The sequence below is a fragment of the Alexandromys fortis genome, unplaced genomic scaffold, assembly GCF_014885135.2.
Source record: "Alexandromys fortis isolate MF-2015 unplaced genomic scaffold, M_Fortis_MF-2015_v1.1 scaffold_115, whole genome shotgun sequence".
Classification (NCBI taxonomy): Eukaryota; Metazoa; Chordata; class Mammalia; order Rodentia; family Cricetidae; genus Alexandromys; species Alexandromys fortis.
This window is the reverse complement of record NW_026067989.1, coordinates 3194003-3207192: the sequence shown is the minus strand read 5'-3', so window position 1 is coordinate 3207192 and position 13190 is coordinate 3194003. Positions and strand designations below refer to the sequence as shown.

General features: G+C 45.2%; 1 protein-coding gene across 1 annotated transcript in view; it reads right to left on the bottom strand.

Annotated features, from left to right (window-relative positions):
- Cfap61 (cilia and flagella associated protein 61) overlaps positions 1-13190 on the bottom strand; it is a 231495-nt gene that overhangs the window by 130328 nt on the left and 87977 nt on the right. The window contains exons 12-13 of the mRNA XM_050159553.1: positions 10828-11034; positions 7221-7355 (exon numbers count right to left, since the gene is read on the bottom strand). Of these exons, the coding sequence (XP_050015510.1) occupies positions 7221-7355; positions 10828-11034 (342 nt within the window). The remainder of the gene's footprint in view (positions 1-7220; positions 7356-10827; positions 11035-13190) is intronic.

Genomic DNA, 13190 nt, shown 5'->3' with positions numbered 1-13190 from the left:
TACCACATGGTTGTACTCTGAGTACAGGCTAAGTGAAAGAAGCTGCTTACAAAATACTACATGTTGTATGAAGTGTCCAGATTAGACAAGTTCAAGAGATAAAGTAGACCTGTGGTTGTCAAAGTCTCAGAGTAGGAAGCAAGGGTAAGAGAAAAAAATACTAAAAATGTAGGCAGTAGGGATGGTTTCATCACTCCGTGAGTTTACTAAGCCACAAAACTGTGGCTTGTACAGTATTAATGATGATGGGTCTCAGTTATCAGTGTGGGAGACAGACTCTAGACATGGCCAAAGGACTTTCTTGGTTAGATTAATTGAAGTGGGGAGATCTACTCTCTCTGGGTGGCACCATTCCCTTGGCTGGGATCCTGGACTGAATAAAAAGGAGAAAATAAGTTGAACATCAGCATTTATTACTCTTATTTCTTGTCTGCAAATGAAGCTGCCTACAGTTCCTTGGGCTGTGACTTCCCCACCATGAAGGAACTGTGACCAAAATAACAAAAAAGAAAAAAAGACAAAACAAAACAAAAACAAAAAAACAAAACAAAAAAACCCTTCCTAAGTTGTCTTTGTCACAGTATTTTATCATAGCAACTGGGAAATTTACCAAGACACATGTGTGTGTGTGTGTGTGTGTGTGTGTGTGTGTGTGTGTGTGTACAGATCTACTTTCTTGAACTTCTTATTATTTATGTCATAGTAAAGTTTTGTTAGAGGGACATTGTCTTGCACCATTAATTCTACAGAGTGAGGATGAGATTTGGCATTCATAGAAGATGCTACTGAGACACTGAAGTCAATTTCACAATCTATTCTCATCACTTTTCTATCATCTTGCATCCCAACTCATAGATATCACCCAGCATTTGCCAGTTGTGCCACCAGCTCCCCCAAGGAAAGCACCAGGCACTCCCATGATAGGCGAAGAACACTGTTGAGCCCCATTCAATATAAAGCTAAATCTTGAGGAGTTTGTAATATAACCACCATATGGGATCATATTTTTCTCCTTTCATGGCAGCTGCCACCATAATTCTGAAAGGTTTGTAACAGCATGCTGATGCAACACAGAGAATTAGAGACCCCTCAATCTATGGGTGTCTCAAAACAGACCTAGCACGGCAACCTGTACCAGATGTCTGCCTCTCCGAGCCTCGCTCAGGCAGAGTCAGGCTGGTGCAGGGTTGACACTAAGAGCGGACGCTCTCTGGTGGGGGTGGGGGTGGGGGTGGGGCGCCAAGTTTGTTATGTTTTGGTGAAGTGGATGGGTGTCAAAGAAGTCAGGGAAATAAAAAGTCAGTGCCAAGCTGTCGTCCTTCTCTGTGTGCCATTTCCTAGAAGGGCCATGACATTGGATTTAGACATTAGTTGATAAAGTCTACAGGTCACGACTAAGAGCGAGAGTTGGGGCAAGCAACTGCCTAGCTGGAAGGACTGGACAAGTGACTCCACTGTGACACACACACACCCTTCTGTGGGGAAGAGGGTGACAACAGTAAGTGCCGAAGTGACAGTTACATAAGATAGTTCATACAAAGCTTTCAGCCACAGCTCAGCAAACAGTAGCCACAGAATGATGGCTGCTGTCACTTTCTAAGAGAAAAGACTGGTGGCAGTCACGAGGACAAACTGCCGGTTCACAAGCCATCCTGACACTGGCATACAAGCTGCACACTATATTTAGTGAGGTAGTGTCAGAGACTTGGGGAAAATGACATGGACAGAATGTTATTTGAGGAAAAGATGGAGCCCATTGAGGAATTAGAGGGAAGGGGTTCACTACCATTTGAAGGAAATATGTTGCCCAGGGGTAGCATGAACATTTAGCGAATGGTTGAGAACTGGGTTTAAAACGCCAACTAGACCCTGGTAGTGACAGAGGGGTGGATTTTGTGCCAAGGAGATCTCATCATGGTGGCATCAACAGTACGTGGACGAAGCTGAGTTTACAATTTTAGAATCATCTTCCCAGGAGAGACTAGAGAACTGTGGATTTTGGTTTGTTTTAAAAACCACACGAGACACTTCAACCACAACTACAACCAAGGGAAGGCTGACTACTGTCAGTGACCGTTACCAGGTTTAAGGAAGGGCCTGGGAAACAATGACGCTGGGGAGAACCTAGCAGGTGCTGGGAGAATAACGCAATTTCCCAAGGCAGCAGATGCCCACTTGCAACGGGATCCAGTAACCGTCCATCAGATGGTAATTATAGCTGGACTGGGGAAGAACAGCCCAGATGAAAAGGGGCAATTCAAAGGGTAACTGAATGCCAGCCAGTGACATCTTCTTGAGATCACATACCGGGAAAGGGCGGGCCAACATTTAGCTCTGGGGGTGGGGGTGGGGAGCTTAGCAACACTGCCAATTTTCCTTGTAGAAGGACAAAGAGAGATGTGGAGAAAACAAACACAGAGAATCCAAATGGAGGCCTCCAAAGAAGTTGGTCTGGATTTCATCAGCCTGTCGATAACATCAGAGCTGATCGCTGTGAAAGTATGATTTCTCAGAAGGGGAAGGGTATCATACATCCATTCTAAGACCACCATAAATCAAGGTGAAGAAAAAATAGTTAGAATAGACCATCAAGAACTTTGGTGAATAATAAAGATAGTGAATTTCTGGAGTTTATCATTATAAATCATTGCTACTTAAATACCCCAAGAGGAAGCAGGACCTGGGACAGGAAGTACAGACACCACAGGAGTTCTACAGACATAGGTTCAATCCTGGATTGAGTCCTCACTTTGACTATTCTCCCCCTCCCCCATCTACCTCTATTAATACTCTAAGTAAGGGGCAGGGGAGATGGCTCTGACAGAGGGCCTGGACTCAGTTCTCCCAGCACCTCATCCACTTGGAGGCTCACAACTGTTTGTAACTCCAGCTCCAGGGGATCCAGCGCTCTTTTCTGGTTTCCGTGGGTACTGCATGCATATGGTGCAGAGACTTACATGCAGGCAAAATACCCAAACACATAAAAGAAATAAACAGAAAATAAATATACTGTAATGTAATCTGTAAGTCTACTGACAGTTTCCCCAAGAGTAGTGACAGTACAGAGTCAACTCAAAATCCCTCTAGGGTGCAGGCAGGAAAGAAAAACAAATGCTTCTCCACAGATCTCCTAAGTAAGAGAAAAGCAACTCACTCCACCCTTTAGTTTGTCTGCACAAAGAATTCGGGCAAATCCGAGTATTTCTCAGGATCACAGTGTGCATGATGATGAGCTATGATGACCCATTTAATAAGGTCCCCAGACACTAGCTCAGAACATAGGTGCATAGACCAAGATGGTGCATTCAAACTGGATGGGAATCTTCCAGGCCTATCGTGCAGATTATGATCTTGACCAGGAAACACCTTCTCTCTTCTCTGTGAATTCCTACTGCTCAACTAGAAAGATATTATTGTGACTCTTGGGAACCAGCTTCTAGAAGGTGTGAGGAAATGAATGCATTTGGGTGCTTTCCTATGGCCTGCTCTGAAGTGAGCTGTCCGTTCGGAGAAGCGCCTGGGAAGGTGCATACCCAAAGCAGGCAGAAGTTCCGTGGCCTCAGGGTGGGGAGAGGAGGGCCCACTGCTCTACCCACGCAGAGATGAATCTCGGTCACGGCTGCCTTGTGCCATATTCAAATTGGCAACCCACTGAGATGAAACGCGGTCTATCCGATTCCTCATGCCTGGAGTGATCGGTCCCCTTGAAGATCGGCTTCCTAGATGAAAGCAAGGGGACGGCCACTCGGAGATGCGCTAAGCATGGTCAAAGGCATAAGAAGCAAGTGGCTGGAGAGAAACTGAACCAGGGGGTGTGTGTGGAAGCTGCTGGAGGCAGGGGGATGTGAGACTTACAGCGGAAAGGGAATTCTGTGAGAAATGGTGACTGTCTGCCCTGCATGGTTCAGCCATAGGAATTCTAGTTCTCTTCTCAGAGAGGGATGTACTTGGACCACACTGAAATTATTCATCCAAACAACCATATTGGGCTCAACTTTTCTCAGACAATTGCTTAAAATGTTGAACTCATCTAAAATGATTTTTTAAAAGAGGAAAAACAACTTTAAATGTTATAAATCAGCATCTCAAGTTTTGAATATTTAGCTCCATTCTATGTGGGTTATAATGTTGCTGATCCTTTGAATAGGATCTTTACATTTTCAAAATTGTGACTCGAGTTTAGTGTCGCTACTGTGTTTGTCTGAGGAAGTGCTGGAGATCAAAGAGAAGACCCTTCACACTCTAGACAAGCGTTCCTCCACTGAGCTGTGGCCCAGCCCAGATACTGATCAATTGGTCTTGAAACCCCACCGCTCTTCATTTTATGCAAAGCTGATGATCTAACTCCAGACTCTGTACAGGGTAAATGCCACCAATCACCTTTCCCAATCCCCTTATTAAATCTTCAGTTTACTAAAATACACATCAAGATTGGATGTGGTCAGTAACGGTAGATGCAGCTCCTAGACCGTCAGAATTCACCAATGCTGTAGATACCACAGGACCAGGACTGTGCAACAGGCAAACATCTGCACTATTGTTTTTCTCACCGGCCCACTGAGGGCTTTTCTTCCTGGAACCCAGGTTTATACTATAGGTCTTCCTTGTGTCTCAACATGTGCCAGGGCTCTAGAAGGAGAAGGAGTCACACATCCCGACGTGAGCACGGGAGAGGTTGTTACATGTAAGCAAGGATTTCAAATCACGCCAACCACAGAAGTAATGCTAGGATCATTTTTAATGAAACAAAATGTTTTCTCTCCACCTGGAGCTCCAGCTCATCTCAACATGGCTCAGTTCCAGAGGTTCCCGGAGGCAGGCAGAGGACAGGCAGGAGCGTCTTGCACGCTTGGAACAATATGCTCATGCTCCGTGCAACAGCTCTGCATGCCTCCCCGACAGCTTGAACACCCCAGCTCATTCCATGAATGTGCTGGCTGAAGTCATGGGAGCCCCAATAACACAAAAGGCCCAGCCCTGTCTGCGTGAAGGCGTGTAGGCAACAGTTGCAAAGGTATGACATCGGTCATCTTTACCGGATCTGGTTCATACACTGCAAAGCATCATCTGGTGAGATCACATACAAACACACACACACACACACACACACACACACACATGCACACGCTTCTAATCAGAATTGTGGAAGCTGTTTCTGAGACAGATACAGCATACAGCTGCTTTCTCTGACCCATTTCCAGGATGTCCCAATGCAAGAGGGCCCTGGTCCTGCTGGTGGGCCCCTGTATATCTCACCTTCAGAGCGCAGTGGACCCTGACACTAAGACCATGCCCATAGACTGCTAATACGAAGAATCTGCCCATGGTGTTTGCTTCCAGATGATGCTGGGGGGAAGGGGAAGCGAGTGGGGAGAAGGAAGATACCAACTGGCCAAGAATAGAAAATGACTGTCTTCAGGTGCTGTGTATATGGAGAGTTTTTAGGACTCTATAATGGGCCCCAGGACTGCAAACATGATGTAAACAGGTCTACCCTTCCCGCTGCCCTCTCCCTTACTAAACCATTAGATTACATTTCTGCTTGCCGTCAAGGCCCATTCGCTTACATGGCTATGTCCTTATGCCTAACTTATTCCTGAAGCTGATTACTGAGGTTCAGCTACCAAAACACCAAGGCCCAACAGTCAAAACTCATTATTTCGCTACACTGACTAACAAGTCCCATCCGGTCTTACCAACTCATCCTAACATAGATGTCCTCTTTTCTCCTTGGAAACCACTCCTTCAGGCTCACCAGCTGCTGTCTTTGCCCTGCCCAGAGCCCCCACCCCCACCCCATAGCTTGTACCCTCAGGTGTGGTCTCTGCTTACTTGGAGGCCCCTTCAGATTTCCGCACTCCTCAGGCTGTGGTTCACAATAAGAAGTCATGTGTGAACTGGTCTATGAAGACTAAGCACATGGAAGTTTCTAGTAATTTGACAGAGTAATTCTATGTCTGCAACAGTTAACAGTACATAACTGAACTTAGATTTTGTCTGTCTTTGCGTTTTAAATCTTACTTTTCCAGGAATTAATTTTGCTAAAACTATGACAGACTGAAATCTGAAAAAAGAATAAGGGAAAGGTCTCTCATGGCAGGGGGTGGGGATAGGAAACATGTTCTATATGATTGTATCTGCTCGCCACCTTCCATAATAAAAACTTCAAAAAATAAATAAAACCAAACTGCTGTTCATTTTCAATCTCTCCTCAAATATAGATGCATAATTGTTACAAAATAAATATAAATTTTGTTATTTTACCAATACAAGGATCCTGCCAGACTTGAAGCAGTCTCAGTTCCAGAGAACTGAGGCCTCTGGACTGGAGTGGGAAGTCCCCACCCCTGTGTGAAGCTGAGCTGGGGGCTTCATTCATACGTTCCCTGTGAAGAGATCCCTCAACTCTGAGGAACAGTTCCTGGATTTAATGTTTGAAATGTTTGAGCTTTTACTCTTTTTTTTAGCTTTTAGGAAGAGCAAATCTTAGCCACTAAGATATTTTGCTTTTAAACTCAAAGTACCCAGAACACTGGGAGCCTACATGTTGGTCCCATTTTCCATTTAAATTACAACAATCACAAAAGCTGGCTGTGTCTTCACATTCATGAACTTTGACATGCAGGTACTAGGCCCTTTTCTTGTCCGGTCATAAAGGCCTTCCAGGACTAGTTTTTACCTCAAGGAGGGTAAAATAAACAAGCCTGTTATTCATTTTGACATCCCACAGGAGTTTTTATGCAAGTATTAAAAATCAAAAAAAAAAAAAAAAAAACAACACCAGCTTCAGACTAAACACCTCCAACATGACATATCTCTGGCTGCTTTGTCCTAATGGCAAGAAGACCACTGACTGACTTAAAAGCAAACAATCAATTGGAAGGGGGATTCTTCTGAGGACAGGGAACAAAGATAAAATATGCTGGGGGGTGCGGATGGCCCTAGGCCACTCATTTGTCTAAGGACCAGCAACAACACACAGGGTGTCCCTGCTGAATCCTCTGAAGGAGGATGTGGCTACTGTTTTAGGCTTATGGTGAAATAACCACTTGAGGGCAAGGCTGCGGGGAGCCCTCGCAGGGCGCCGCCTGTAAGGGTATGAGCGCCAGGTTCCCTGTAACTAAGAAGCAGCCTGCTCAGTGAAGACAGGGCTGCCACCCCATCTGCCAAGCCCGCGGGAGCTGGCACCGTGCCTCTCTGCCTGCCGCCCTGCTACCCACCTGATCCTTGGAGACCTCCTTTGATGGAGCGTTTATGCCAAGCTTTTCCAGCGGATAGACAATCTGTCGTCGTGGTCGCACGGGAACCAAGTAATGAAGGGCAGATGTCAGGGAGTGGGCGTAGGAGTTCTGGATCTGAAAGGCAGCAATCTCTACTTTAGGGGAGAGAATGTCAGAGGCGCACAGCGCAGATGTCTGCACGCCGCTTGACAAATACAAAACTCTTCACTCGGCCAAGTCAGAGAGGGGAGGGGAAAAAAAATCAGCAAATAAACAAACATACTCTTCGAGCAGAGGAATGAATTGTAGATAATGCCTGACACTAATGAAGATAATTACGGGAGTAATTCCATTACTATCTCTGTGGGAATGACAGATAAACAAGTGGTTTGGTTTATGGGATTTTTCAGTACAAGTATTTCCCCCAGGAGAATATTCTTCTCCATAGTGATCGTGAATCAGCTTGATTTGACCCCATTAAGCTGTGTTATCCGAGCCCTGTTAACCTTTGTGTGTCTGGCACAAGCCGCTTTAACACACGTAGATAAAAATGCCACCCAGGGGGCAGCAGAGGCCAGATGTGAAAGAACTTGGGCAACATCACTGGGGCTTTAAAAAAAAAATGAAATAAGGGTCTTAGAATGAAGGAATAAAACTGGAGAGTGGGGGTAGAGAAGAGAATCAAATAATTTTGATTTATATGGTGATGAAGTTGTGAACTGGATTTATGCTTGCTGAAAGAGATAACAACTTTTACAACAATGCCTTAAATATTAATTTTATCTAGTTTTTAAAACTGGACAGAGAACAGTGTCTCTCACATTTATGAAATCTTGGTAATTATAAAAAAAGAAAAAGAAAAATAAACTCAGGGCCAAGAAACCATTTCACCCTTAATACGGTTAGGGTTTCTATTGCTGCAATGAAAAACCATTACCAAAAAGCAAGTTGGGGAGGTAAGAGTTTATTTGGCTTACACTTTCATATCATAATAGAAGGAAGCCAGGACAGCAACTTAAACAGGGCAGGGACCTAGAGGCAGGAGCTGGTGCAGAGGCCATGGAGGGGTGCTGCTTACTGGCTTGTTTCACAAGGCTTATTTAGCCCACCTTCTTACAGAAGCCAGGACCAGTGGCCCAGGGATGGCACCACCCACCATGGACTGAGACCTCCCACACTGATCACTAAATGAGAAAATGCCATACAGCTGGATCTCATGGAGGCCTTCCCTCGGCTGAGGCTCCTTTCTCTGATGACTCTAGCTTGTGTCAAGTTGACACACAAAACCTGCCAGTACAACCCTCAAGTGTAAAACTGCGAAGAAACCAAACTGGCAATGATGTATCTACTTACTGAATTGAAGCTAGAGAGAGGAAAAAGTAAAGCAGAATGAGATGTCTCTTAATAGATGTAATAGTTTGCATATGACTTGTGTGCCATTTTAAAGTAGCCATGGGCATTTATATCAGCTTCCATGAGAGCTTTTGTTTGTTTGCTTGTTTCTGTTTTTGTCTTTTTTTCAAGACAGGGCTTCTCTGTGTAACAAATTCTGTTGACCAGGCTGGCCTCAAACTCACAGAAATCTGCCTGCCTCTGTCTTTTGTCGCTGAGATGAAAGGTGTGCACCACCACTGCCCAGCCAGAAGAACTTTCAAAACTCCTTCACCACTGCACCTCATACCCTGACTTCACATTACTGAAAATTGGGAACCCAGGAAACCCTGGCCAGAATGCGGTTTGCATATCTGTGAATGTCTATGTCCAGTGTTCTCAATCATAAAATTCTTTCCATTGCTCCTTCATAACTGTAATTCTGCCATTATTATGAATCGTCATGCAAATATCTGACATGCAGGACAGCTGATAGTTGATCCCCAGAGGGGTCGTGACCCACAGGTTGAGAACCACTGGTCTATGTCCTGATGAAGATGCTTGCATGAGAGGTAAAGGGAGAGCCACTGCCAAAGTGAGGTACAGGCAGCTGGATTTCACTGCTAGAGGACTTCGGGCAGAATTTGGGACTTCTCACTCAAATGACTTGGGACGGTGTCTCACTCTTTCTTGTCTTCTGTGTAAATCAACCGGCAGTGTGACTGAGAAAAGTGTTTCCCAGTGTGCTTTGCGGCTTTCCTAACGCCACACTGGTTGGAAAGCAGACACGGGTGCAATGAAATGCCCGAGATGTCTTTACTGTGGACGCAAGCGCACTTTGCTCTTGACATGCCATATCCAGGCAGCGTGGCAAATAGAAACTAAGAATTTAATATCACACCTGGAAGGTCACACAGTTGGTATTCAGTCAAGCGTAAAGTGAAGGAAATTGTTTGGGGCCAGGGTTTTATTGTACAACTGTTATCTTCCGGGTCATTAATCATCTTCCTGGCCTGCTACATTTTACAGGGGACACAAGCACCAAACCAAACCAAAACCTCCCTGAAGCAGGGTCCACAGCTCACGACAACTCTTTCCCACGGGCTTCCTCCAGCTGGCTTTTGTTTAAGATGATACAGGGGCACAACTATTATAAGTGTACGCGTTGAAGCGCTCACAGGTTGTCTGAGAAACACTTTGGCAAGTAAGAGCATCTGAAAATTGCCCTTAGTTCCTCGCGGACACTGAGAAAAAAGGTGACAGTGTCAAGGGCTCTCAGCAGAATGTGGAAAAGCTTGAGGTCATGACCCAGAACTGAGGGGACAACTTCTACTCAACCTTGAAAGTACACACCAAGCTGGGGACCCCCGTTAGTGACCGAGGGACCAATTTTCAGAGTCCCCATGGGAATCTGGCCTAAATCACACTTACTTGTGGAACATCCAGGTGACAGTACATGAGTAGGTGAAGGTGTCTGCGTGTGTGTGTGTGTGTGTGTGTGTGTGTGTGTGTGTGTGTGTGTGTGTATCAGTAGCTCCTATGAGACACAGCTTGAGGAAGAAAAAACAAGGGCACAGTCTGCATGGTAAAACATGCAGTCCTGAGCACCAAAGCAGGATAAGAGGAGGACGTGGAGGTGAGATGAGCTGGTATTTGGATGGATATAAGCAACATGTGCCCGGTCTCTGTTGCTGGTGTTACTCGATGGAGATATAGCAAGCTTTAGATGGAACGGCATAGGTATTCCCTATAGCGGAGTTCCATTACAACTGTACGTCTCCACCGTTCATCCATTGTTTTTATGGAAATGGTTATACATTTTATTCAGAGTGCACTGTATAGCACACCAATTTTATAGGCTGGAACTACTTTATTTTACTCATTTCTGTAGGGTTCTATATTTTAAAGAACATGATAGGGTCATGTTGGCTTCACACCATGAGAAATAATTTGCTGCTTGTGTCTTGTTCAGCTAGAGTTTTCGGTTGCCTTTTTGTCAATATAGGAAAACCAACCAATTTGTCTAATTACATTGGTTCTTGTTGTTTCAAAAACTGGAAGCCTCCCGGACTTTTGCCACAGTGAAGCAAATGGCCTAATCAAATATGGCCCGTGGAGACTCAGCTGCATGCTACAGTCAAAGTCCTCCCGAGCAGAACAAACAAGGCACAGCACACACAGGACACCACCATGCACACCTATGCACAGGAGGGGACAGCCCATGTCAGCCTCTTACCTTGGTCTCCCGGGATTGTGGGTATATGGGGTAGTAGAGACATGACTTATAGCCTAAGCGAAGGATCTCCTTCAGGAAAAACTTGGTGTAGTGTCGGAAAATAGGGTTCAGGGCAAAATGGTTCAAGCGCCCATGTTCTTCTTGCTGGTGGTGGCTGAAGTAGATGAAATCCTCGATGTTATAATGAGATCGTATGTACTCTATATCCTAGAGAAGAGGCAGAGGAAGGATGTTTCAAACCAATTACCTGTCTGCATGTTGTGATAAACAGCTATGCAAAAAAGTCCCTTAAGTGGGGCTGGGGAATAGCTTACTTGGTAAAGATCTTCTCAGTCAAACACGAGGACCTTAACTGATCCCCAGAACCCATGCCAAAAAAAAAAAAAAAAAATGTCTTCTGTGCTGTACTCTAATCCCAGGGCTGGGAAGATAGAGACAGGAGGATTCCTGGAGCTCATGGGCCACACAGCCTCATTCAGCAAATGGCAGGCCAATTTGAGAGTCTGTCTTGGAAAACGGGGTGGATGGCTCCTGAGAAACAACACCTAAGGCTGTGCTCTTGCTTCCCCATGCATGCACATATATATGCACCCACATATGGATAAACACACACACAAAAAAAGAAATTTTAAAAATTTCTTCAAGTGCAATAGTGAAAAGTGTGTTTCTTCCACTATTCATCGTCTTGTCTTTAATTGTGTTTGCAGCACTGGGGTTGAGCTGAGCGTCTTGCGCATGCTTGGCCAATGCTCTACCCCTAAGCTACATCCACAGCCCTTGGTTATTGAGACTGGGTCTCTCTATGGGAGCTCAGGCTCACGTTGAACTCACTACGTAAGCAAGGCTAGCCTGGAACTAGTGATCCCTTTGCCTCAGCCTTCTGAGTTTTGGGATTACAGGTTTACAGACACTGCCATGCTTGGCTTACTGCCTCTTAAAAAAGAAAGTGTGTGCTTGTTCGGGTATCTGTCTGTGGAAGGTGGTTAACTAGTTTTGTTCTTATGTCTTTGGCTGCTGTCAACCTGGCAAGCCTTAGTGCCGGGTCAGATTCGGCATAGCAGTCTCAGCACTTTTCTGGACACGAGGAGCTCCAATGAGTCAGGGCAAGTGCTGAGCACAAGTATCTAAGAGTCAGTAGACAGGCTCCCTGGTTTCCTGGAGTTGTTACCGATCACCTGCTAGTGGAGAAATATTCCATCTCGGAGTTATACCCATTAGTACACAACTTGGCTGGGAAGAAAGAACCCTAATGGGGTATGGCATTCCTCCCTCTGCTCCTGTGACACATAAGGGTTTATGCAATGGGAGGTAATTTAAGGAACTCAGGAATGTTTCCTCGGAGAGGAAAATCCTGGGCACGGTGCTCCTGTCTTCATGGGCCTTTGTCTCTTCACACGACAGTGGCATCAGGACTCATGCGTGCTAACTGTGTACTGTGCAGCCTGGCCTCCCTCACCACTCTAGTGTGCACCGTTGAGAGCAGGGGAGGAAGAGGGATAATCCAAAGTGCATGTGACTGTCCCTGATGACAGGAAAATTCATTTTTGACAAATATGGCCTCCAAGTCTCTACTGTAAACCCATTGAGTGCAAATCCAAACATAGTATAAATAACAGCCACACCAAATGATCAAACCAAATACAGATGAGAAAAATACAGTTTCAAGAACAGAGACTGAAGAATATGAAGAACTCAGCTTAAGTTGTGACCAGCAAGCTGGGACAGCTTTCAATATGTATACAAATGTCCCCTCCCTAGCCCGCCAGCACCCAGCTTCTGTTCCCAAGTATAGCAGAAATTGCAACCACCCAGCAAGTGGTGGCACCCCAGAGCAATTCTGGCAGCCTTTCAATCTTCATTGACCCTGGAATGGCTTTTATACCACAAGACTTTAATTACCCAGGAAACATTGCTCATTATAACATAAAAAGAGTGATATAGGCAAGACTGAGAAATCATTGAAAAGGAAAAGGCAGGGAGCTAATGGGGGTCATTAACTTCAAAACAGCAGATGGGCCACGTGCATCTAATTTTATTCTCATCCCAAGTCCCTTAAAATAACAAGAACATTTTTTATTTAGATTTTTTTATTTAAATTTTCAAAAAGGAATACTGGGATAGAAGAGAGGCCAGCGTGTAAGGCAGTGTCACCGTGAAAGGAAACTTTATGGCGTGGTTAAACCTTCTTCTCTGGGTCCACACTGGGGTTCCTGCCTGCCTATTGCTACTACATCCAGAGTACAAGTGGAAACGAAAGAATGGATGCCCACCTCCTGGTTGGTCAGGTGGGTAGCCCTGCCAGTATCAGTGGAGAAGAAGTGGAGAGTCACATCCGTGCCTGCCACCCACACTGGCGATTCAAT